Genomic DNA, 24,194 nt, shown 5'->3' with positions numbered 1-24,194 from the left:
TAACTGATATGCTAATCATCCATTGTTTTAGGTTTTCTAGATTGTATCCATGCTTCAAAGCATGGATACAATCTAGAAAGCCAGTTATTTGGATCTTATTACTCTAGCTCCATGTAGGAATGCCATTTCAGAGTTAAGCTGTAATGTTATGCCCTCTGCTTTCTTAAGAGGGCTGCTGTAAAAAATTACCACTGGAACAGTGTTTTCTGAGGATGTTGTCCACTATCTTACTCAATGTCCGCATGCAAAGTGTTTGTCTCAGGAAGAATTTTGTTACACCTAGTGAATTTGTATGTTGCTTGATAATGAACATTTTGTTGCCTTGCTTGCAATGTTTCCTTATTTGTGCTGGTGGCCAGGAAATTGAGAGCTAAATTGGTTGCTCAACTCTAAATGTTCCTTCAGTTTTTGTTTTGGCTTATAGCTAAACAATAAATAACATTATTACTAGTACATATAGAAACTGTACCTAAAACCTTGAAGCCATAAAGTCAGATAACGTTGCCTGTAACTGGTGGCAAAATGTCACACTAAGCAGAAGCTGATTCAGTCTCCAGATGGAAATAATCGGGATTTACCAAACCATTCATGATCCAGGACAACCTTGCTAGATAGTCTGTCTTTAAACTGCTGTGCCAGTCAGTTGGCTTCAGTATGAGTTGAGTATTCCTTGTTTTAATCTACCCTCCCACTTGGTCCACTTGAAGTTGTATGTAAGATGTGGAGATCTGTGCTAATGAAAGGGACAGAAAATGACTGGGTACAGTTTTATTGATGGTCAAGACTAATTTGTTACTGTAAATTTTGTCTAAGCCACTGTGGGTTGTCCATAAAGATCAGTGAAGATATATATGTGCCAGGGTTTTTGAATCTTACTAGCTCCTTGAGTCTGAGATTGGTCAACTCCCACAAAGTTCTACAACTCTAATGTTTTAATTGTTGTGAACTGCCCAGAGAACTTTGGCTATTGGGTGGTATAGAAATGTAATAAATGAATGAATGAATGGAATTTAGACCAGGGACCTTTGCCTTATCTAATAAGGACAAGGATGTCAAATTTGAAATATCAAATTTCAAATAATCAGTATCAAATTGTGGGTATGTCCTACCACCTGCATTCTATAATCTAAAATAGAGCCATGATTACCTTGTATTGAATTAGAATGTCTAAATAGGGCTAACATGGTAATCATTTCTGCCAGTTATTTATAGTGAAGATGGTTTAGTGGTAACAAATACAACCAGAGTGAACAGTAACTTGTAATAGGATTTTGCTATACAGGTACACATGTACATTGATCTCGGAGTCAAGGGATGCTCCCAGACAAAGGTGTCCTAGTATGAATGGTCAGAAGGCATTGTACAGTATTCCATCTTTTTTTATTTAATGAATTTTCCATGGGGGAAATAGATGGAAGCAGCATTGGGAAAACACAGGAGAATTACAAGGGAAATATGTTGTCTGGAACCTGTGAATGAGGCAGGGCAATGATGCAATCCTTGTCTGACAGCACCCAACAACATGTTTAACTTAAAGTGGTTTATTAACCCTGAGAGGTTATTTTGATCTATCTTAGTATTTTCCCTAATGTTTTTATTTAGCTTCTCACCTTGCATTATTTACTTCATAGTCTGCCCTATTCAAGGAAAGCGAACACAAATTAACTAAATCAGCCTTTAAAACTGCACCTTAAACTAATTCAGTTGCATATTTATTTATTATTATTATTTATTTATTGCATTTATATCCTGACTTCTTTCCTCTTGCAAGGAACCCAAGGCAGCTTACGTTATCCTCCTCCTATCCATTTTCACAACAGCAACCCTTTGAGGTAGGTTGGGCTGAGAGTCTGTGACTGGCCCAAAGTCACCCAGTGAGCTTCCATGGCTGAGTGGGGACTAGAACCCGCATCTTCTGGCTCCCAGTCCAACACTCTCACCACTACACCACACTGGCTCTATATGGTCAGACAGACAAGAAGTGGAATGTTAGCTTTAAAGTGTGGGTATGTTACTTCCAGTAAAGTCATCTTATTGGGAGATTGAAATAAGCATTGGTATCTCAAAGAATTAAGGAAGTCTGTTAATCAGCTATTCAAACTACTGGTCAAATATGGTATTGAGTAGTGGTTTGGTTATAATGGCATGATTATTACAAAGCATTAATATGTATTGAGTGCTGTAAACCTGGCCATTTATGAACAGCAAAACTTGTTTCCTGGCTTGAAGAATTTGCAGTCTTAAGATAGACAAGACAAGCCACAGGACATCAGTTTAGGTAAGAGAGGATCCGAAAAGTTTGAGGAGAGTTTATTAGCAGCAGGGTCACGAAGAATCGGACATGACTAAACGACTGAACAACAACAAAAAATTGACCAGAATTGGATTCTGTAACTGAAACATTTCCAGAAAAAATGATAAGGGTTATTTTTAAAAAAAACTTTGCAACAAATGATACAAGAGGTACAAAAAGATGAGTAGCTATAACTATTACTCTTACTATTTGTTTCCTTAGGATTAAAGGCAAGCAAAGGATCCAGCAAGAGAGAGTTCTGTGCATAAGCAGCTTTGCATGCATATTGCCTTTGTATATATACATCTCCATCCTTATTCTCATTGTGATGCTCATCCCAGCCCTATTGAACTGGCTGGGTGCATGTCTATTCTGTATCTATTCAAAGCCAGCAATGCTGAACATGCTCTTTTGGTCAAGATGTAGTATGGATATTGAAAGAAGGCATATTGCATTCCACAAGGATGTAATTTATGCTTTATCGAGATAGATTGGGCATTTATTCCTCATAACTGATAGTACTGAACCTACCTAAGGGCAATTTCAGAAATTTGTCCAAAGTAATGGTTATTAAGCAGTCCATTATCAGTCATATCAAAAGCATAACTAACAGAATGTTTAGTTATGGTTTAAGATATTGATCTGATGTCCTATTTAAGAACTGAACTTTTCCAAGATTTTATGGGCAATCTTATCTCAAAGATATCTGGTCTGCTAATTAAAACAGTGCTTACTGGTGAATGATTTCTGTGTACCAGGGTACAGCTTGAAGAGAAAATATTCCAGGGTGTTTCTCAACCTGTGTGTGTAAAATTAGCCTCTCACTTCAGTATTCAGCAAGGTGTTGCTAAAGGCTTGTCAATTTCTGCACTAATCCGTGTGTTTTGTAACTGGAAATCCCAGTTGCTAAATGGTTGTATTTTTCTATTTTTTTAATTGCGAAAAGTTTGATGGCATCTTAAATCTATATAACTCATGCTTGTCACTTCATTTTTAAAAAAAACTTTGAGGAGAGTGGCTACATTTTTGAGAGAGAATGTGTGCTTTGTGCTTGATAAAGCTAATTTCAAGTGGCATGAAACCCATGGGAATAGAAAAACATGTACTGTGGGGAAATGTTACTTTCAAGGTAACAGCACTTCACACTGAATTGTTTGTAGAAAAGTGCAAACTTTTCAAAAAGTGAAAAGTGTTCAGAAGGCATGGTTTAACAATTACATGTTATAAAATGGTATGAAGTGCCTTAACTTGGAGTGAAACACAATTTGGCTCTATGTTCAGTAGTTTTGCTGCATTCTCTGTCATTAAAACTGTACCCATGCACACATTTTAAAACACATTCTATTCAACTCTTTATGAACATTAAACATCTCTTGGCATTACACTGTTATTCACTCAGTGTTTCTGTCTTAAGTCTCTGCACTCTTTTATTTTGCTTTCATTTAATGAACTATCATATTTTGATAGTAGTGCTATCTGTGTATATGAATTTCTTTAAGATGGCTCACTGGAGAAACCCTTTTTTTTTATATCTCTTGATCAACCGGCTCTATTTAAACTGATGCCAAGATTGTGACTTAGTTAGCAGGGCTGCATGGCATTCCAGGAAACAACTGTGTATTGGGGGAGATCTTTCATTCTTTGGCCTGGTTTAGATGGTCATATTTTGGCTTATTAAGCCAAATTATGCACGAGCCTTTTGCCTGTGCACACAGCCCCTTTGTGTAGGCCACAATTAAAGCAGAGGTCTCAAACCATGGTTTCTTGCTTCGTCCAAGCCACGAAACAATGGTTACCAGCTTCAGAACAGGCCAGAATCTTAAATCATGTTTTGAACCCAGTTTAAGATCCTGGCTTGTTCTGAAGCTGGTAAGTGTAGCATCCTGGTTCAGATGAAACTGAAAACTATGGTTAATTAGAGGCTTCCTGGTTTGACTGCTGCGTGCTGCACAGCTGTGTGTAAAATGCAGTAGTGAAACTTACTCAGATGACCAGACTTGTGACAATCTTAAAATTAAAGGTACTGTTAAGTTTCAGTTTTTCCATATGTATAGTTTTCTGTTTAAGATCCTGAAGCATTTCCCAATATTTTCTTCAGTCATTGGGTTTTGGAATTTGGCCTTATTACACAAAAGAGTTTGGACAAACTAAAATTGGAGAACTTACTAGCTTAACTTTTTTCTTCAAGATCACAGCACTTCTAAAAACAGTTGCTCTGTCCTTGACCCCATTTCATTATAAGTCCTTTTAACAGAAGAACTATTTGAGAATGCTCCAGTCTGCATTCCTGATTTCTGTTCTGCTCTAAGTCAATGGCACGGAGAGATACAGAACTATGGTAGTATGTGGAATTGAGCCAGAGGCACAGAAAGATTGACAACGCTCAATGAGAGTGCAAAAGCTGCAAGCTCCAATTGTGTGATTTGTGTGAATGGAGAGACTACCTGTAAGTGGGCCTGAAAGTATCTCAATAGGACTGAGGAACAGAGTGGAATAGAGCTACTTATATGAGATTTTGCAGATCTTTCTTTTATTTAACAAGGCATCTTTTGGATCTAAAGGGCCCAAACCTTCAAGAAATTACAGTGTTTTCCCATTGTATACTACTGATGGGTGGGGAGGGTACTGCTAATTAGGGCTTGGTGACACAAATTATTAGTGGTAGCTTAGGTTTCTAAGATGCTAATCGTAACACTGCTTCTGTGCCTAAGTATGAGGGAGAAATTTAGTAGGTCTACATCTTCCTTTCTCCTTCAGTCCTGGGGCTGATGTTGCCAGGCCCTTCAAAGTCTTCCTCCCTCTGGATACTGTAGCATGTTGAGTTCAAGAAGAAAAAAATCCTTAAATTTAAGTATACATTTTCCAATATATTTCTTCCCTACACCTGGTTCCTACTTGCGTTCCAGGGCTACTTAGCACAAAAACAATGTTGTCCTCTGTGCTGCATTTTATCAATGCAGCTGTGCATGTACTCCATTCAGAACAATGCAGTTCTGTTTAGTGAACACCTCACACTGTAATCAGACACCCATTTTATATCTAATTAAAATGCAAAACAATTATCTCCTCCTTAAAAACAATTATCCCCCTCCCACCTCTTAAAGAGGTCTTGCCAGGACTGCCTAACTGACGGACAGGGCTTCCTTGCCCAAATCACTGATGCCACCATCTTAGCTGTCCCATCTTCAAGCCCATTCAGAATGCGTGCCTTCTACGTTTCGAGATGTAGGTGCATAAGGTAAGGGTTTTAGGCTGTGATCTTAGTAACACTTATTAGGGCCATAAAAAACCCCCACCAGTTGCTGAACTGGTCCATGAGAATCCACTCCAGATGCTTTTGGATGAAACCAATTATCTGGATCCATTTCAGCTGGGATTCAGGCTAGGTTTGGGCATGAACACACCCTGTATGATAACCTGTGTCTGGAAAAAGACAGGGGAAATGTGATGCTGCTGATCCTCCTTGATCTCGGCAGCTTTCAGTACCATCAACCATAGTATCCCTCTGGGGCAACTGTCTGAGCTGGGAGTGGAGGGTTCTGTATTGCAGTGGTTTCATTCCTGCATGGATGACTGGCTCCAGGAGGTGGTGCTTGGTGGATATTGCTTGGTCCTGTGGATTCTTCATTATGAGATTCCACAGGAGTCTGTTTTTCCCCCGTGATATTTAACATCTACATGAAACCATTGAGCAGGGTCATCTGGTGTTTTGGAGTACATTGCTATGAGTATGCAGATGACACACAGCTCTATTTCTGTTTTTCATCATCAGTTGAGGCTGTGGATGTAATAGATCAGTGCTTAACTGTGACAGTGGTCTGGATAAGGGCTAATAAATTGATGCTCAATCCAGACAAGACTGACATGCTGTTAGCAGGTGGTTCATCTGACTGGATGGAGAGTGTACATTTTGTTCTGGATGGGGTTACACTTCCTCAGAAGGAGCAGGTTCATAGCTTGGGGATTCTCTTGAGGCTCAGCTGGCCTCAGTGACATGGAGTACCTTCTACTGGCTTTGTCTTGTGGGCCAGCTATACCCAGCTACGCCGGACAAGGATAAACTGGCTTCAGTAGTCTATACTCTGGTAACCTCCAGGTTAGATTATTGCAATACGTTCTATGTTGGGCTGCCTTTGAAAACGGTTGGAAGCTGCAGCTTGTGCAAAATGCAGCAGCCATATTGAATGCAGGGACCAGAAGGTCTGAGAATATAAGAGCAATTCTGGCACACTTGCTGTGGCTGCCATATGTTTCTGAGCCCAATTCACAGTGCTTGATTTGACCTATAAAGTGTTACACAGCTTGGGACTACAATAGCTGACAGAGCACCTCTCCCAATATGAACCTACCCATACATTATGATCAAATTCTGAGGCCCTCCTCTGAGTGCCCCTTCCAAGGGAGGTTTGGCGAACAGCTACAAGAGGGAGGGCCTTTTTAGTGGGGGCCCTCCAATTGTGGAATGCTCTTCCCAGGCGCCAACATTGACATTTTCTTGACAGCAGGCTACGTTTTTCTCTACTCCAAGGTTATTTGTTTGTAATTATTTTAAACTGTTTTAAAATTCTATGTTAAAGATTTTATATTATGTTTAATCATATTGTCTGAGTTTGGATGACCACAGGAGCGTAAGAAGCCATCGTGGCTTCTCCCCCCCCACATGTGCTGCGTTTACATAATTACCTGTGCTGTAGTGGAGGTTAGCATGTTGTGCACACCTGGCGCACAGTGGAGTGGCTTCATACCCACCCTACAATCCACAATGTGCAGTAGGGGCTGTACAGTGGGTACGAAGCCACCCCCACCACACACCGGGTTTGCATGACATGCCAAACCGTGCTGCAGTGCAGGTAATTTTGTAACCAACGGGCAGGGGGAGAAGCCAGAATGGCTTCTTTCCCCCTTGCAATCGTCCAAATACCTCCTCTGTGAACTGCCTAGAGAGCTTTGGCTATTGGGTGGTAAAGAAATGGAATGCATGAGGGGGGGAAAACACCAAATCCACAGTTGGGCAATACCTTTAGTAGGACCAACCAAAACTCCATAGAAGTGTGCAAGCTTTCGAGTTTTCCGGAACTCTTCATCAGGCTAGGGTTTTTTTTGTACCACCTTGTCTGATGAAGAGTTCTGAAGAACTTAAAAGCTTGCGTGCTTCTGTGGCATCCGTATTGCCCAACTTATTAGGAGTACTCCCCACTGAATACAGCAAGATTTACTTCTGAGTAAACATACACTGGATTGTGCTGTTAGTGTGGAAATGCTGTAACTTACACCTAACCCAGTAGAGCAATCTGTTACTGTGAATTCATTATACAGTAGCGCCATGGTATACTGTAAATCTTGATGCTAGCAGTTATTTTGTCTTCCATTTCTGCCTTTCTGTCTCCCCTGTGGGAGCGGTGTAGACATTTAGATGCCAGGAGACAATTACAAGCTGTATTTAATGCTTAAAATATATTAACATGATGTCAACTAAACACAGTAAATTGATAAGATACTTCAGATATTTTATCTTTGTTAACTATAAACAGGAGCACTTAATAAGCAATATTCTAGTGTAGCAATTATCTGTACTGAAAATTAGTATGCAAATGGTAAACTTTGAGCATAGTTGCTTTTAGCCATCTTGTTATGCCAAGTAATTGTGCAAGTACTAGTGAGTTTGTACCATGGTCATTTAATAATCTGAATTTAGTTCTGGAGAAATTACTGAATTATTCCCTCTCCTTCTGTCTCTACAGGATGCTCTTTAAAGAAAGCCGAAGCGTTCATAGTCACCTCACATCTGCTCTGTGAGTATAACATCAATACATGCTCTCTTCTCTTTTAATCTACCTTTCTGTAATGGTGTCTGTCTTAGAATCTCACAGTAATTTGAGTTGATTGCAGTGGTTGTTGGTGCTTATAACTTTTTTCCTGTGGGTGATGAAGTCTAGAATTTGCGATATTGATGGCTTAATCTTGACATTTGTAAGGACCTTGAACCAGTTGCATTTTCTATAGTTCAGATTCAATGTCTGTAATAAGTTTCCTTGAATGAAACATTTTTTATGACATTGGCGGGGTTCACACAGTCACTGTGGCTTAAACAAGCCACAGTGGCTTGTTTAAGCTGTGGAGTATGTCATCACATGCTGGGTGCCGTTTGCCTAATCACCCGCCTAGATGCAGCTTGTGTTGTCCAAACCTGGGTGGCATGGCTTGTTGGAGAGGGAAACAGCCCTTAAATAACTCATGGGCTAATGTTGGGTTATTTGAGGGTTGTTTTCCCCTCCAATAAGCCATGCCGCCCGGGTTCAGATGACAAGCTGTGCCTGGGCAGGAGACTAGGGAAATGGTACCCAGTACACGCTGCATCTTAAACAAGCCACCGTGGCTTGTTTAAGCTGCGATGATTGTGTGAACCACTTCATTGTGCTTCAGTGTGCAAGCTGGAAAGCCCCCCTCTGGAGCTAGAAGTTGTTGCCTATATAATTTTAGTCTCCAGTCCACAAGTTTCACATTTACCAGACTGCCATCAGCATTAAATGGATATCCTTGTGGTGAAATGTTGGATGTGGAAGGGGGAGTTTGTAAGAAGAGATGTTTCAAATTCTTGATCTAGGTCAGGAGTGACCAACTGTTGATCTGCAGGCTTTTCTGATCCCACAGCAGTTTTATCTAGGTCCCAACAGCCCTATGAAATGTTAATCAATATATGGTAAAATATTCACACATAGTTTTTCCTCTGTGACAAAAGGTGTTTAAGTTGTAAGGATGCTCCATACTTTACTGTCTGCATATCTTTTGGATTTTGTATGTAATTACTAATATGTAAACATACACATTTTCAGCATCTGTGTAATGGAGAGTTAGCACTGAGGCGCAGGGCTCAGCGTTTGCGGCAAAACTCACTTCTGGCCTCTGGAACATGCTCTTGAAAGTAGAAGCTCCTGACAACTCTGTATTCAGCTTTGTGCTTGATATAGTTTACTCAGCTAAACAATACTGATACATAATTATTTGGGAAGTTGTCTTATAATTTGAGTTTACATTTACATGTGTTATAGAGAAATTTCTGCATACCACCCTAGCGATACTGTTGCCTTAAAAGCTTTGGAGTCTGCTAGAAGTTAGGAACTACCTAGATGTTTCTCTTTGTTAAGCTCTAACAGTATGAAAAGCCTAGTCAGGTAACTATTTGCAGGTGTTTCTCGAATGTGGAGTCTGTGCTTTAACACTTAATTTGTGATGACTTCATGTGAGTGCATATAATTGCTAATTTCTCAGTCAAAGATCACTGATCAATTTCTGTAACCTCAAGTTATACAAGATTTAGAGAGATATGTTATTACTACTATGCAATGAAGTCTGTCTGTCAGAACTTACTCTTAAATCTTTCTTTTAAAAAAAAAGCCATAAAAACTCCAGATTGCTAGAGAATTCCCAAACACTAAAAAGCTGCTATATTTCAAGTCATTATGCTACTTGATATTTATATATAGGTATTTCCAAAGTTAAGCCCTAACAATGGAACTGGTAATGGGTTCATCACCAGAATGCTGCTCTTTCCTAGCATTACTGATTTACTCAGTGGCCCAGTTTGCATGTCATGGGTAAAACCTGAGTTACTAGTGAAAGAGCCTACATGTTAGTTCATGTGGTTCCATCGCTCCCACTGCCAGTGGGAGCCACTAAACAACCAAGGATCTGCCTTGGTGCATAGCTGTGATGTCGGGAACCCAGATCTCTGGCTTTTCAGTGGAGACACAAGCCAGAGTTCTGGGTTCAGATGTCATGCTAAGCAAGACAGCATCCCTGGATTGTTTAGGCCGCTCCCACTGGCTGAAGGAGTGATGGAGTCATGTGAAATAGCATGTTGGCTTGGTCACGGTAACCCAGGTTAACGTGCAAACAGGCTTCTGAAAAGCTAGTTGTTTCACCAAGAAATAAGCAAAGCATTGCTTCTACAAAACCGTAAGTTTAATCACATGGGTATTCTCGGTGGGTAATGTCCATATTGTGAAATCTTCCAAGCGGAGCCTTGTCTTCAAATAAATCAGAAAATGCTTTTGATGATCTTTTCATATGTTCTGGCATTAAGTTTAGAATTGATCTGATATATTTTACTTGGGCAATGTAAGTTGCCTTGAGCCTCTTATGGCAAGGTGACAGATTATTTATTAGTACAATTATTCATTTTATAATTTCAAGAGAAGAAGCAAAATTCACCATGTAGCATATGCATGCTTCCTGTGCATATCTGACCTGTCCTCAATTTTTCTCAAAAGGTGCACCACAAAATGTGATTTCAGAAAGAAGTTTAGGAATTTGGACTAAGTTTTTTAAATGTAGGAATTTACAGGTCCGGGTTTTGTGAAGGCACCTTCTGAGAAGCAAACTGAGGAAAACACTGCATACTTGCATAGAGTGTGTATTTACAAAAAAAAACCCCTCTAAATTTCAGTCAAGTTGTTTTCAGTTTATTTTCTCTTTGAGCATGTCTGCTTCACATTTAACCAGCCTTGTGTTTGTAGCTAGTGCATTTTCAGTTAGATTGAAGGCCTTTCCAACTAAAAATGATAGATTTGCCTTCTAACTAGCTCTGTGCCCTCTTCTTTAGGGCAAAGAAGAAGGTGATTCTGGCACCTAAACCCAAAGTGAAGGTAAGTAATGAAGTCACTTAGTAAAGTAAAATCAGTAAAGAAATAAAAAAAATCAGCTTCAAGATGTAATCAGCAATACCTATCATAGCTTTTGATTTTAAGGTTGACAGTTCAAACGACAATACGGCTTTTTATTTATCACATTTGTAATGTTTACTTTCTTCCAAGGAGTTCAGGGCAACATAATAGAGTTCTGATATCCTCACAATAAGCTTGTGGGGCATGTTAGACATACCTGGTTTGCACTGTTTATTAAACCCATGGTTTGTTGCTCTACCCAGTATTTGTTTGGCAGACAATTGAACAAACTGTGATTTCTTTTCTCAACCACTGGGTTGTTTGTTTTCCTCCTCCTTCATAGTTAACAACACATAGTTAACCCATAATTCCAGGTTACGTGTGAACCAGTCTATGACCTGGTTCGCACGTAATGACAAAGCATAGTTTAATTAACCATGGTTTGTTGAATCGTGTATTGTCATTACATGTGAACCCAGAACTATGGGTTATTAAACATGAACAACCCACGAAGGAACCCATGGTTTGTTGTTGGTTGTGAACTGTGGGTTGTTTAAACCATGGGTTGTCATTATATGCAAACCCAAAATCATGAGTTGCTCATTGGTTGTTTTGCCAGGCTACAGAAGCTGTGAGCAAGAGTGGTCAAAACCCCTCAGCCTGTATACATGCCAGTACTCCAGTGCTGCAAAGGCAGTTGGGATACAGGGAGGGAGTGGGTGAAGGTGGAAAGAAGGAAACAACCTAGGGACTGAGAAAAAAACCCATGGTTTGTTCAATTGCCTGCTAGACAAACACTGGGTAGAGCAACAAACTGTGGTTTAAATAAACTGTGAGGTAGTGTTACATGTGAACCGAATCTACACGTTTGTGCTTTACAGTTTATACATCTTAAGAGAAGCAGGTCAAGTAAAGAATGCTGGCTTCCCTCCTTTATTTTGAAAAATGATCCTAAAAGAAGGCCAAAGTATTGCATTGTGATAATTGAGTTAATGGTACATGTTAAGCCACAAACACTCTAGAAATAAGTGTCATTGATTCTAATTGGCATGACCATTAAATCAGATTTATTTTGTACAGTCCAAACTCATGTGACAACAGTAGATTTGTGTCTTCAAAAGATGGTCCTGGCCCAGTGACATCTAAGATAGGGGGTGTAATTAAAGTGCCAAAAGGGCACATAGGGGGTGCTGAACCATCTCCCCATTACCAGTTTTCCCCTGCAGGTCCTCCTGTAGGCTTTTCTCCTAGTTGGGGTGATTTTTTATATCTGTTCATGACTGGTAGAAAAAGGACCTTGGAGGATAGACTGTGGGAGTAAGAGTAGAGGGAGACTTCAGGCACATCCCCTACATACCCTTTGGATACTTTAAATCGCATCCCACACCTTTATTTCAGACATGATTGGGCAGACCCATATTTAAAGACATGGCTCTGCTGCTATCACATGTCACTTGGGTCTCAGTTTTAAAACCTGCAATTCCTTTGTAATGGAAATTCAATATAGATAACAATATGAAAAGAGTAAAATTACAATTGAAAAGTCATAGCAATATACACCAGTAATGTTCAAAATTAGCAAGTAAGCAGACACACACATTTGCAACTTGGTTTCAAATAGTACTAAAACTACCTTAAAGAAAAACTATATTATTGGATCTACGCATGATTACAAACATGGAGAAGGCTAGCATTGCTTGAAACTTATGCATCTTTTCTTTGGGAAGGGCATTTCAATTTTTCTCACTCTGTCTTCACACTAGGACTCTAGCCCAAAGAAGGAGCAGAGAGCCTGTACCCCTTTTACTTCGGCTTGTGTTCCTGCTTCAAGTACCAGCACACCTATCAGTGCTCTGGCCAATTCTAGCTGTATCCCAGCCCCAGAAACAATCTGCCTGGATGACTCACTGGATGAAGATCTGTCCTTCAATCCACCTTCATTGGATTCTATTTCTGATGCTCTGGCTGTTATTAATAATGGAGCCAAGAGTTCTCCTGTTGGATCCTCTGCAGAGACACCAACTGCAAGACCTCGGCCTGGGCTGAGAGAAGAGAAATTAGCAAGTATAATGAGCAAGTTACCACTGTCATCCTCAAAAAAGGTAGAGACTGGTCAAACACCACATTCATCAAGTCTTATAGCTGGGCACACGGGACCAGTACCAAAGAAATCCCAGGATTTGCTTCAGACTGGTATCTCTTCAGGCCTTATCGCTGGATCTTCAATTCAAAATCCCAAGGTTTCCTTGGAACCCTTGCCAGCTAAGCTTCTGCAACAAGGATTACAGAGGTCAAGCCAAATTCAAGCTGCTTCCTCTTCACAGGCCCACATTTCTTCCTCTTGTAAGGTCCAAACCACAGCTTCTCATGTTTCACAGAGGCCAAAGGATACAACCGTTCTTGTAACCTCTTCAGAAGCCCAAAGTTGTGGCTCTTCAACATTACAAGTGACAAAGGTTCACCAGCAATCAGCTGCCCAACAAAAATATGTTTCTCCTCTACAAGCAACTATTAGTAAATCTCAGACCAACCCTGTGGTAAAACTAAGTAGCAATCCCAAACTCTCCTGTTCTTCCCCAGTTACCAAGACTTCAGATAAACCAGTAGTATACCGCCTTCCTTTATCTAACACCACCTCTGGGAGTAGTTCCCAAATGGCTCACCCACTTGTGTCTCGGACAACATCCAGCACCTCTACCTCTAGTAACTATTTAGCCAAGGCCATGGTGTCGCAAGTTTCTGCCCAGGGTTTCAAGCCTCCTTTTTCCATGGCTCCCTCCCCCAAACCTGCTGCCTCTCCCAAGCCCACGGCACCCAAGCCTTCTGTAACACCCAAACCTACTGCATCACCTAAACTGTCATCATCTAAGTCCACCTCAACACCCAAGCCCACATCATCTCCCAGTTCTTCCAGTTCAAGTGCACTAGTAACTCAGAGTAGTCACTCCAGTAGCAACAATTCCCTTCATAAACAGCCCAGTGGAGTAAATGTCAGTAGGCAGTCTCCTACAATTAATTTACTGCCCTCTAACCGCACCTCAGGCCTTCAACCAGCAAAGAATCCTCAGCCCCCTTCAAAACTTTCCAGCTCCTCTGCCTCTGGAACTATTGGCAAAAATAACTTGAGTGGAGTTGGAATGAATGTACCTGTCAACAGGGGCAGTAACCTTAATTCCAGTGGAGCTAATAGGACTAATATCTCTGGGGCAGCAGGAAGTGGAACACAGGGTGCTACTAAACAATTGTCAGCTCCACATAGACCATCTTCTGCCTCAGGGTCTACAGTTATACCAGCCAGTGTGCAGGTATGTATTGAATGTGAAATGTAATTACAGGCATAATAACATGAGACCTATTAAGTTGTTGGATATTTATCCTTCCTCCATAAACCCAATAATGCTAACAGTACAATCCTGTGTCTGCTCAGAAGTAAGCTCCTTTGAGTTCAACAGGACTTACTCCCAGGTGAGTGCATATCTGATTGCAGCCTAAATGTATATCGAGAACTTAACACCATGGGGGTATTAATCACTTCAGTTCAGAAGAGACAAAACTTGCACTGTAAGGGGGGAACTACACACTGTGAAACACTGAAAATAGCATCCCCTTGTTCTACCCCTTAATGTATAGGATCACTTACTCCACATTGTAATGTGATTTATGTTGTGCATTTCTCTGCCCCTCCAGTGGCAGCCAGTGATGTGGGGTGGGGAAACACACATGATGACATCACAGCACAGAGTAAGTTAATAGATTACAAGAGGAGAAATTGTTATGGTATCTGAAGTAGGTGGAGAAACCCATTCCCCCCCCCTCTGTTCCTTACCCTCCTTTTCTCTTTCACTCTTTCATCTGGATTGTGGGGAGAGCAAAGTTCAATCCTTCCCTCCCCTGCAATCCAAATGAAAATAGTTCCCCATGCTGACAGGGGGACATGCATCCTCTGTAGCAATACTGGAAGTCATCTTATACACGGTCCTTCAAATCCAAAGCTAACTACCTTAACTGTAATATATTTCTTCTTCTGCCTTTTCTTGCCTTTTTCCTCAGGTCTCAAATCCATCTTCCGAAAGCTTTCTGAATTGTATAAATTCATACCATTTTATGCTCTCCCTTAACAAAATGTAATCCTCCTCCCTTTAAATGTGAGCTTTGGCCAAGACATGTATGTTAAGGAAAATTTTGCTCTTATTAAGTATATCTTCCGGAACATTCAAAGTATAGTAGTTAAGCTTCTGAGGTAAAACTGACTATGGATTAGTTTAGATTGGGTATAGAATGAGTGAGAATTATTCAGTAACCAAAAGCACAAGCTGGATAGCAAAATAATTTATGCAGCATGTTGCCCTTGACCTTTTTTCTCTAAACAAGAGACTTTTTCTGCATCTATCATGTTAGTGTTTAGAATATTAGTTTTGGGGTATAATGTGCGTGACTGAGATCGACAGTAGAAAAGCAAAACTTAAAAAAAAGTATGTTATACAAAAGTAAAGGATTTACTTTTAGTATATAACATTCAACTATATATATAGTATATAACATTTAGTATATAACATTCAACTTTAAAAAAACACACAGAAGAAAACCAAATACAGATATTTGGATATTGAACACATTCTAAAACATAACAGAGAAATAGGATGGATAGATAAATATCTAGGGGTGAGAATTTATAACATAAAAAAATATGATTGTACACAATCTTGATATTCATTGTTCCAAAAGTTAATAAATAAGGAGCATCTTCAAATCCCACAGATTTATAGAAAATTATAGTAAAATATGCTACATTTTGCTATAAATCTATTTCCTAAACCTTTTTGAGCCAATTCTGAGACTTGTAGGGTAAATACTAATTTCCAGCATTTCGCAATACATATTCTTACAGTTACCAGTAAACTGAGTTAGTTGTAATCTTATCCATGTTTACTCGTAAGTAAATTCCACTGTGTTCGATAGAGCTTACTCCCAGAAAAGTATGCATAGGATTAACAGTAGCTTTAAGAAATCCCAATGGAACTATTTTGGGATCTAACGGTGACTGATATCCCATGATTTGATATATTAACAGTAAAATCTTTCTAGTATTCTTTAACTTTGGGGAGCATAGCTAAAATATATGCAAGAAATCGGCATGACATCCCCAATATTCCCAACAAGCTGACTGACTCTTGAGCTGGATTACAGCTCCAGTACTCTGTTGACTAAATAGCACTCAGTTTTGCAAAACTTTTGAGTTCAGTGATTCAGACTAATGAACCATTCATCATATTCTTCTGCAAAGTTATGATAATGTAGGAACATATTGAAAACTAGTGTTTCTTGGTAGCATATAAATGTTATTGTTTATTGGAAACTCTAAATTAATATTTCAAAATCCTAGAAAATTCTTAACTCTGTCAAGACACAGGTGTGTGTTTCCTCTTGATGAGCTAGAAAACTGTCCTCCTAGCACTTCTTTTGAGAGAATAGTAGAAAGATATTAAGATTCCATTGCTCTGCAGGTAGTGGTAATGGACAAAGCATACATGAGCAATGCATTTTTTTGAACTGGACAGGTATTGACCATAGGTGTAATCCAGAGAAATTTTAGGTGTGCCTTAAGTCACACGGAAGTTGGTGAAAACTGAGGACTGATGTAGATATGTCTAGCCTACCCTAGATTGTACCACATATGTTGTGTTCTGTAATATCGTCATTTTGTATTGGTCTAGTAACCCATCCCTGTATATTTGGGTTTCTTTTAAGGAATGCCTTAAAATTTCAGTCAAATAGGATTTTCTGTTCTCCTGAACCAAAGTGATGTTTGAATTTAAATCAGTAGCACTGATAGGTTAGTTTTTGTTTTAGTGAAGTTGTGGGGCAATAGGAGATCTGGCTGACTTGAATGACTTAGACAACTTAATTTTAGTACACACCTGTAAATAATTGCATTGGGTTCTCTTCTGCTCTCCATTCCATGATCAATATAAAATGAATGTGTTTGGAGAATGACTCATGTACATAAATTACAGTTACTCTGGAAACACTTCACTACTTATGCTTGGGTTTTTTAGTTATGGCTGCTTTGCAGTTGCAATCCTAAGTACTTTTACTAGGGGTAAGCCCCAATGAACACATAGAGACTTTCTGCCAGATAAACATACATTAGATTGTGCTGTAAATTAATGTATCCCTTCAGAAACCTGGTTTTAAAAATTATGATGTTTAAAATGTAAGCATAACTGGAGCAGTATTATGGGAAAGAAAAGCTGAGGGAATGGTTAAAGCATTATGGAACTTTTCAGCCTAAAACTATCACAATTATGTATAAACCTGTCACTTACACTAATGGCAAGAAAAAAGAAAGAGGACTTGCCACTACCTGAATCTTTTATAAAAGTTGTATCAGGAGCTACATGGGAAATAACATGGAGGAAAGCTTGAGCTGTGTCAGTTTTAATTAAAGCAGGATTTCAGACACATTTTAATAATCAATGTCTTGGGTGTGCCCTAGAAAGGCTATAAAACATGTTTAAAAATAACACCTATCTCTATACAGTCAACAACAGGTGCATCATTACTGGCAAATGCTTCACCTTTGACTCTCATGACATCACCCCTGTCTGTAACCAATCAGACATCTGCTCCATTGGCTCCTTTTGGGATGCTGGGTAGTCTTGTTCCTGTGACCGTGCCCTTTCAGTTTCCATTGGAGCTACTAGGCTTTGGAACAGACACGGCTGGAGTGACAACCACCTCGGGATCTACCTCAGCGGCTTTCCACCACAGCCTAGCTCAGAGTAAGTAAAGCTAACTTGTTTGACATCCAACAAAAAAAATCTCCTGCATAAATACTTAGAAATTTTTCACAATTCGTAGCTATTTCTTGTTAATGACTATTTTCTTTGAACTTCCAATGTCATGTGTGTAAGTGTGTATTTGCACAGTATGCATATACTTATTTCTGACTTTCCTTTATGGATTTTCTCTATGCTAATTTGAATATGAAAAACATTGTTTATAAAGATAGAGAAACTCTATTATACTTCTCCCCAGAAAACTGATTAGATGAGCAGTATATCCTTAGCTTGTGACAGAAAATGAAAACTTTGCTTTTCATATTATACTTAATCTTTTTTGTAAAAGATTGTTCCTTCTGTATATTCCAGTTCTTACTAATGATATGTGGATAGTAGCAGCAGTTTGATATTGGACGTCACAGAGCTTTTGATATTAGAGCTGTTCAGGAGAATGTATCTTTCCAAAAGCTTTTAGTTCTGATGCTGTATACATTTTTGAATAGATTCCCCTTTGCTATATCTCCTTGAATGGATTCTCCTTTGCTACAAAGAATTCTCCTTTGCTAAATATTATATTAAACTATATTTCTTGTTCTGCTACTGGGTGACTTATCCTAGGGTCAGAAGTGATACCAAACAATATTTATCCTTAGCTTAGCATGTTGGTTTAAAATGTTGTGCATGCAACTTTTTTTACATGTACTGATAAATGCATTTGCTGAAAATGTATTGGGCAAAAATGAGTAAATCTGCTCTTTGCATCCCAGCAACCCAGATTGTTTGCATCCATTTGTTCTTAACTCTTGTGATTGTAATTGTTTTTTTCTTTCTTATGCCAACAGATTTACTGAAGGGTTTACAGCCAGGAGCTCAGCATGCAGCAGCCCTGTCTCACACCCCTCTGCCTGCTCACTTACAGCAAGCTTATACAGGTAACTAAATATTTTCTTCATCTTTTTAAAAGTGAAAGGACAGTTTTTCTCATCATAACTCAAGTCTTTTGTAATTCTGCAACAGGGAAGACTTTTGTGGAATCGCTTTATGGTTTTGTTTCCATGAGAGCTGCCAGAAACACTTCAGAAAACACTAGAACCCAGCAATTGCTTTTAAGAGCATCTGTGGGCCTGTTCAGCCATTATGTTCCATGGATAGTTCTCAGCCTGGGATAAATTTAAGGCTTTCACATACATTTCCCTCCCTCCCTGTCACTGCAGGGAGAAAGTAACTAGTGAAGTGGGCCCGTTCACATGGTATCTACTCAGTCAGTTCCCAGAAAGAAGAATTGGAGTGAAATGCCAGTGAAACAGGGCAATTATCATACGTCTCATAAGACAGTCAGTTGCTAGAGGGTGGCCTACCTGAATGACTCAGTCTATTGATATTGGCCTATTCTGAATACTGACCAGTGATAGTGGCTAGTCTCTGCTGGGGTGGGGGGCAAAGAGTGGGCCATGGCAGAGGCGAAACCAGGGGGGTCACGATGGGTGATCTCATTGTGCTGGAGAAACAATGGCAGAGGAGCATAAAAGCTGGCTATCCATGCAGCATAGGAGTTTCTTAAGACATAACATGGTGCAAGGCAGAAACAATGGCAAAGGAGCTTTTAAAAGAATAAAAGTTGCCGATCCATGCAGCAAAGGAGTTTTTAAAGACACAACAAAGGCGGATTGACACTCAGACAACCAAAGGGCAATTTTCTCTTGTGTGTAGAATAGCCATCTGCACATGTGACAAACCCACATATCTATTTTGCTGTGTGCACATGTAGCAAAATACCACTATTAGTTACCACCACAGCAAAAAAGTGTACAATTGCTACATGCTATGACGTTGTGAGACCCTTTACTGCACTGTGCATTCCTCATGTTTTGACCCCTGATACTTCCCCAGGAATTTTTCAAAGGGCTAGATTAATCCATTTAATAATTCTTATGTGATGGGTTTCCTGACTAAGCCCATTGGGCAAGACAGTCTGCATTTGAAACACAAACTGTCATGCACACGTCCCCCTCCTAGCAACTGTAACCTCACTGAAAAGACATCCCCTCTCCCAAGTGTTGACTACTAATCTCTGCCTCTCCTTCTGCTTTGCTTTTCTCTTTGTGTCTATCTCTCTTTAATAATGAATTATTATTACTATCCTTGATGGAACACATCAAAAGCCAGGTACTGTGCAGTGACTTAAAAAGAAGGGAGAAAAACTACCCATGGGCTTACAGTGGTTGTTATCAACATCATCATCATCCCAAAATCCACATTAGTGCCACACCTTTATTAGGCCAGCCAAAGGATTTCAATATCTCATCAGGCAAGATGTTACAAAAAGCAGATGGGAATAGGAAAGGGAAAAAAACCCTAATTGATGGTGAAGTCAGTGCCTGCATGGTCAGAGTTCTAACATGAAGTGGAGTGGTCTGCAGACATTCAAATTAGCAGGCCATGTGAGGGTTACAGGTTGAACCTGAGGTTGCTGGGAGCAAAAAAGGGAGGATGTGCAGACATTGTAACATAAAAGACGTAAAAGCTGGCACTTCTAAACAGCATAGAGACATAGATTTAATGCATATTACATTGCCCATGAATTTCTCTAGTTACACCCACAGGAAAACACCATATTAACACATTAACATAATTTTAACACCATATTAATTGGATCTAATGTAAGCCAGCCAGCCAACCACAAAGCCCACACCAGGGGGTGGGGGGGATGGTTCATGAATTAATTGAAAATATTGTTACCCTACCCCCACAGAAGTTAATTTTCTTAATGTGGGCATCATGTTGCACCTAAGGCAATTTAAATTAATTATTGCAGCCATAAGATAAAACCTCTCACACACACCATATTCCACAGATCACAGTAAAAATCCATATTTTAGCAGCCATTCCAAGCAATGCAATTTAAATTGATTATTGCAACCATAAGGTAAAATACACACCACCACCACCACAACAGAACAAGAAACAGCAGGGATGGAGCTGCTGCTGCTGGCTGTTCTCTAAAGCAAGGAGGGGGAGTAGGAGTGTGAACAGAGCAGAAATGGGACAGTGTAAACTGACCAGAAACAGAAAAAAACAAAAGAGATCAGAAATTAATCCAAGGGAGGGAAATGCATGCAGAAAGGTGGAGGAGGAGGATGACAGTAGAAATGGAGCAAAGATAGGAGGAGGAAAGAGAGCAGCAGAACTAAGCCAAGCTCAATGATCAAGCAAGACAAACAGCAGCAGCAACAGAAGCACCAACACAACATACCAGTATAATTGTTAAGAAGGAACAAAGCCCAGCCTGAACGGAACTGGCTGCAATGCTCTCCCTGTAGCCTTGGGAGTCCAGTATGCTGCCCATCTGCCTTCAAGAACCCTACTAATTGCGTTGCTGTAATTCAGGCTCTTTTTTTTTGTTTACTTTCATGTAAACATTTGCAGTTCCAGGCCAGATTGGGACCATGACACTTCAGGAGAGCAGGTTTTACGCTCCCCCACCCCATCTGGTTTTCCCCTGAAATTCCACCCGTCCCCCTCCAGAAGGGGGGTGGTTAAAAAAAAGTGGAAAAATTCAACTGGAGGGGCTGGAATTTGTGGGGGGGGGGAATGGGTGAGGGGGGAAGCTTTAAACCACCTCTCCCAAAGCTGTGATCCCAATCCAGATCAGGATTGCATGCGCTTGCACAACAGTAAGGAAACATAGTAGCCTGAACTACGTAATGGAAGTAACATCGGTAGTTTGGCCCTCTTTAAAAGGATTTCCACACACTGAACAATACATTTTAAGTTATCAGCCCAACAAATTTGGGAGTGGGTAGAGAAACCCAACCCGCAGACTGAGCAAGGCAAGCAAAGACACACTCAGGCAGCAACATACCCCTGTTGCTCATGAGTGAGTCCCACCAACTGAGGAGCAAGACTATGGTAAAGCCAGGGGACATGATGCAGGCCGAGATCACCAAATTTAAGAAAACAAGCAGCATGCTTGCGGTAACGCAGCAGACCCACACAGGCCACCAGCACCACCTCACTCTGAGTCGGCCCACTCTTTGCCGCAAGCCTGCAGGAAGCCACAGCCACCAGAAGCCACAGCTCGATCAAGCTGAATAGCTGGTAATGATTTCCCCATGTAGACTCCCACCACCCATTCTGCCCCACCCTCTTCCTTTCACTCTGTAAATTCCTCAACTTGCTCCAATTGGCTGCTGCATCTTGATATTGGGCTTTTCTTGCTTTTTTTCATTACTTCCTCAAAGAGTGCCGGGACAAATCACCCTCCCTGTATATTCACACATTCCACACATGCACAAATGACAAAATGAAGCAGAGGTGCCCAGAGTGCTTGGCAGTGGCAGCCAGGGCTGCTGCATGCTGCCACCAAGGTAGCAAAAGGTGGAGGATGCACCGGAAGGGGGAGCAAATTGCTTTTAAAACTTATTTTCTTTCTGTAGGGTTTAGAGGGCCCTACACTCCAATTAGCACTGCCTCTGGTTCTCTCTATTGGAATTGCACTATTGGAATTCAGCAGCATCATGTGGCAATGAATTCCAGAAATACATTGCATGAAAATACATTTTGTTCTAAAGACCGCCATTTTAGAATGTGCTGTTTATGAGTATAGCTTCCATAATTATAAAAAAATGTGCCTTATGTGAAATGTTTTCCCCTTTTGATTTTTAAATTCCAGATGGAGGCCAAAGTAAAGGGGACACTAAGTTACAGAGGAAAACCCAGTGATATCCTAATGAGCAAGGGAGTTAAAGTGGTTCTGCTTTGCTGGTGGAGACTGACCAGTTGGGAAAGTGCTTACGTGGACACAGAGCTGCTGTTTCTGTCAATGTTTACATATTCTGATCCCAAGCACTGTGGTGAGAAGAAGAAAAAGAAAACAATACTTGATCAAAGAGAGAAGAAAAGGGAGGAAAGTGTTCTTGTAAAAACAACGCATAGTTTGATCTCTCCTAAAGAACTCCTAAAGCCTTTTATCTTTGAGTAGCTCAGAAAGGGTTGGCCAAATAGATTCAGTTGTCAAACCTACAGCAGCACAAACCTTCTTTCAGGCTGTTTTCTGATAGAGGATCTGTGAAAGGAAGCTAAAATAGACATCTCTATCCATCATGCAAGTGAGGCCATCTATCCTATTGGCAAACTGGAGGCCCAGGGAAGTCTACAATATATTCCAGTTGGGAACGTTCTGTATAGGTTTGAATATTGTGAAGTATAGAGCAAAAATAGTGATTTGTGTAGAAACAGAAAGGAAGAAAACATTTTCTCCACACAAAGCCAAGGCCACTTCTCTACTGTTTCTCTTCAAAGAGCCTAAAGATTGCAAATGTCTTGTTTTGGGGAATCTTTCACTAGAGTTAATGCTATTGACCAGGACAGGGCTGTTTCTCAGATGTTCAAGCGGAGGAAGGGAAACATTGGAAGGTGTTCTGCAACCTGTTTTAAATTCCATTCTTTTAAATGGAACGTAGAACCTCCCATTTAACTTCAGATATTCAGTGAGCACTAATTTGGCTTCATCAGCGCAGATCTTGCTTTCAATATCTTCTGAAGGAAGTTTTTTTTTGCCCTTAGGCTTGCTGTACTACTTCAGAGTTGCCTTATTTTTCATATATTACTGTAGTCCAGTAATTCCTAGTTTCCACCCTTTGTGAAGATATTCTTGTCTGTGGTTCTCCCTCTTCTGATAGCTCTGAAAAGTTGCACACTGTATTAATTCCCAGCAAACAAAAACTACAAGTAGCTTGCTTCTGTACAAGATCTTGCTTTTTTCAGTACTGTTCAAAGCTTTCTCCAAAGAGTGGTTGAGGTGCCTTCTGCCTAGGCTTAAATTTCGTATCTCCAGCTTTCCTAAAGACCTACATAGCTGGGAAGTATAAAACCGAACCCCACTGTTGCACAATGATACAACTTCTAGGCTGACTTTATTTTTGATAGCAATATGTTAGATGTTTGGGAAGCAAATTTAGGAAACTATCTTGTACTGCAGTTTATAATTAGTGCAGAAGGAATATTGGGTCAAAATATAAAATGAAATGAAAAATCAAGAAGGCATGACACATTCCAATGTAAAACATCGCATGGTCTTTTAATCTAGAAACCAGAGGCCCTAATAGAAAGCATTTTCTCTCAATTAAATCTCATATAACCTGAGATGTTTTTAGCCTTGAGCTAGAATTGGCCAGTTTTTTAACATCCCAGAAAATAAAGAGCATCATCCAACAAAGTTATATGCACGTGCAGGAAAGCTTGTATAGCTTCTTTGAAACTTCAACTGCAGCCACTTGCACTGCTGAAAAGAGCATTTTAAACAGATATGCAGCTTGTCTATTGAGCAGCATGAGTAGCTGCTATAGAAATTTCAGAGAACTCTCTGGCTTTGTGTAGAAATTCTACTTCACATATGCATATAGCTTTATTACATAGTGACCAAGATTATAGTTCTGCTGTCTTCTGCCAGACAAG

General features: G+C 40.0%; 1 protein-coding gene across 3 annotated transcripts in view; it reads left to right on the top strand.

The window, feature by feature from the left end:
• The window catches only part of UBN2 (ubinuclein 2), a 49,110-nt gene extending 25,361 nt beyond the window's left edge, over positions 1 to 23,749 (top strand). For 2 of the 3 annotated variants that reach the window (XM_084810037.1, XM_084810036.1), the window contains 6 exons: positions 8,035 to 8,085; positions 10,896 to 10,938; positions 12,720 to 14,261; positions 17,498 to 17,738; positions 18,581 to 18,670; positions 22,411 to 23,749. In XM_084810037.1, the coding sequence (XP_084666163.1) occupies positions 8,035 to 8,085; positions 10,896 to 10,938; positions 12,720 to 14,261; positions 17,498 to 17,738; positions 18,581 to 18,670; positions 22,411 to 22,460 (2,017 nt within the window). In that variant the 3' untranslated portion in view covers positions 22,461 to 23,749. Of the gene's footprint in view, positions 1 to 8,034; positions 8,086 to 10,895; positions 10,939 to 12,719; positions 14,262 to 14,643; positions 14,698 to 17,497; positions 17,739 to 18,580; positions 18,671 to 22,410 lie in introns of all 3 variants that reach the window. The other variant, XM_084810038.1, reaches the window with a different exon arrangement.
• Positions 23,750 to 24,194: the final 445 nt, after the last annotated feature.

Source organism: Heloderma suspectum, chromosome 7 (genome assembly GCF_057233095.1).
Source record: "Heloderma suspectum isolate Gila_16-S chromosome 7, 16-S_ref, whole genome shotgun sequence".
NCBI lineage: Eukaryota > Metazoa > Chordata > Lepidosauria > Squamata > Helodermatidae > Heloderma > Heloderma suspectum.
The sequence above is the reverse complement of the archived record's forward strand: the minus strand, read 5'-3'. Positions and strand labels throughout refer to the sequence as shown.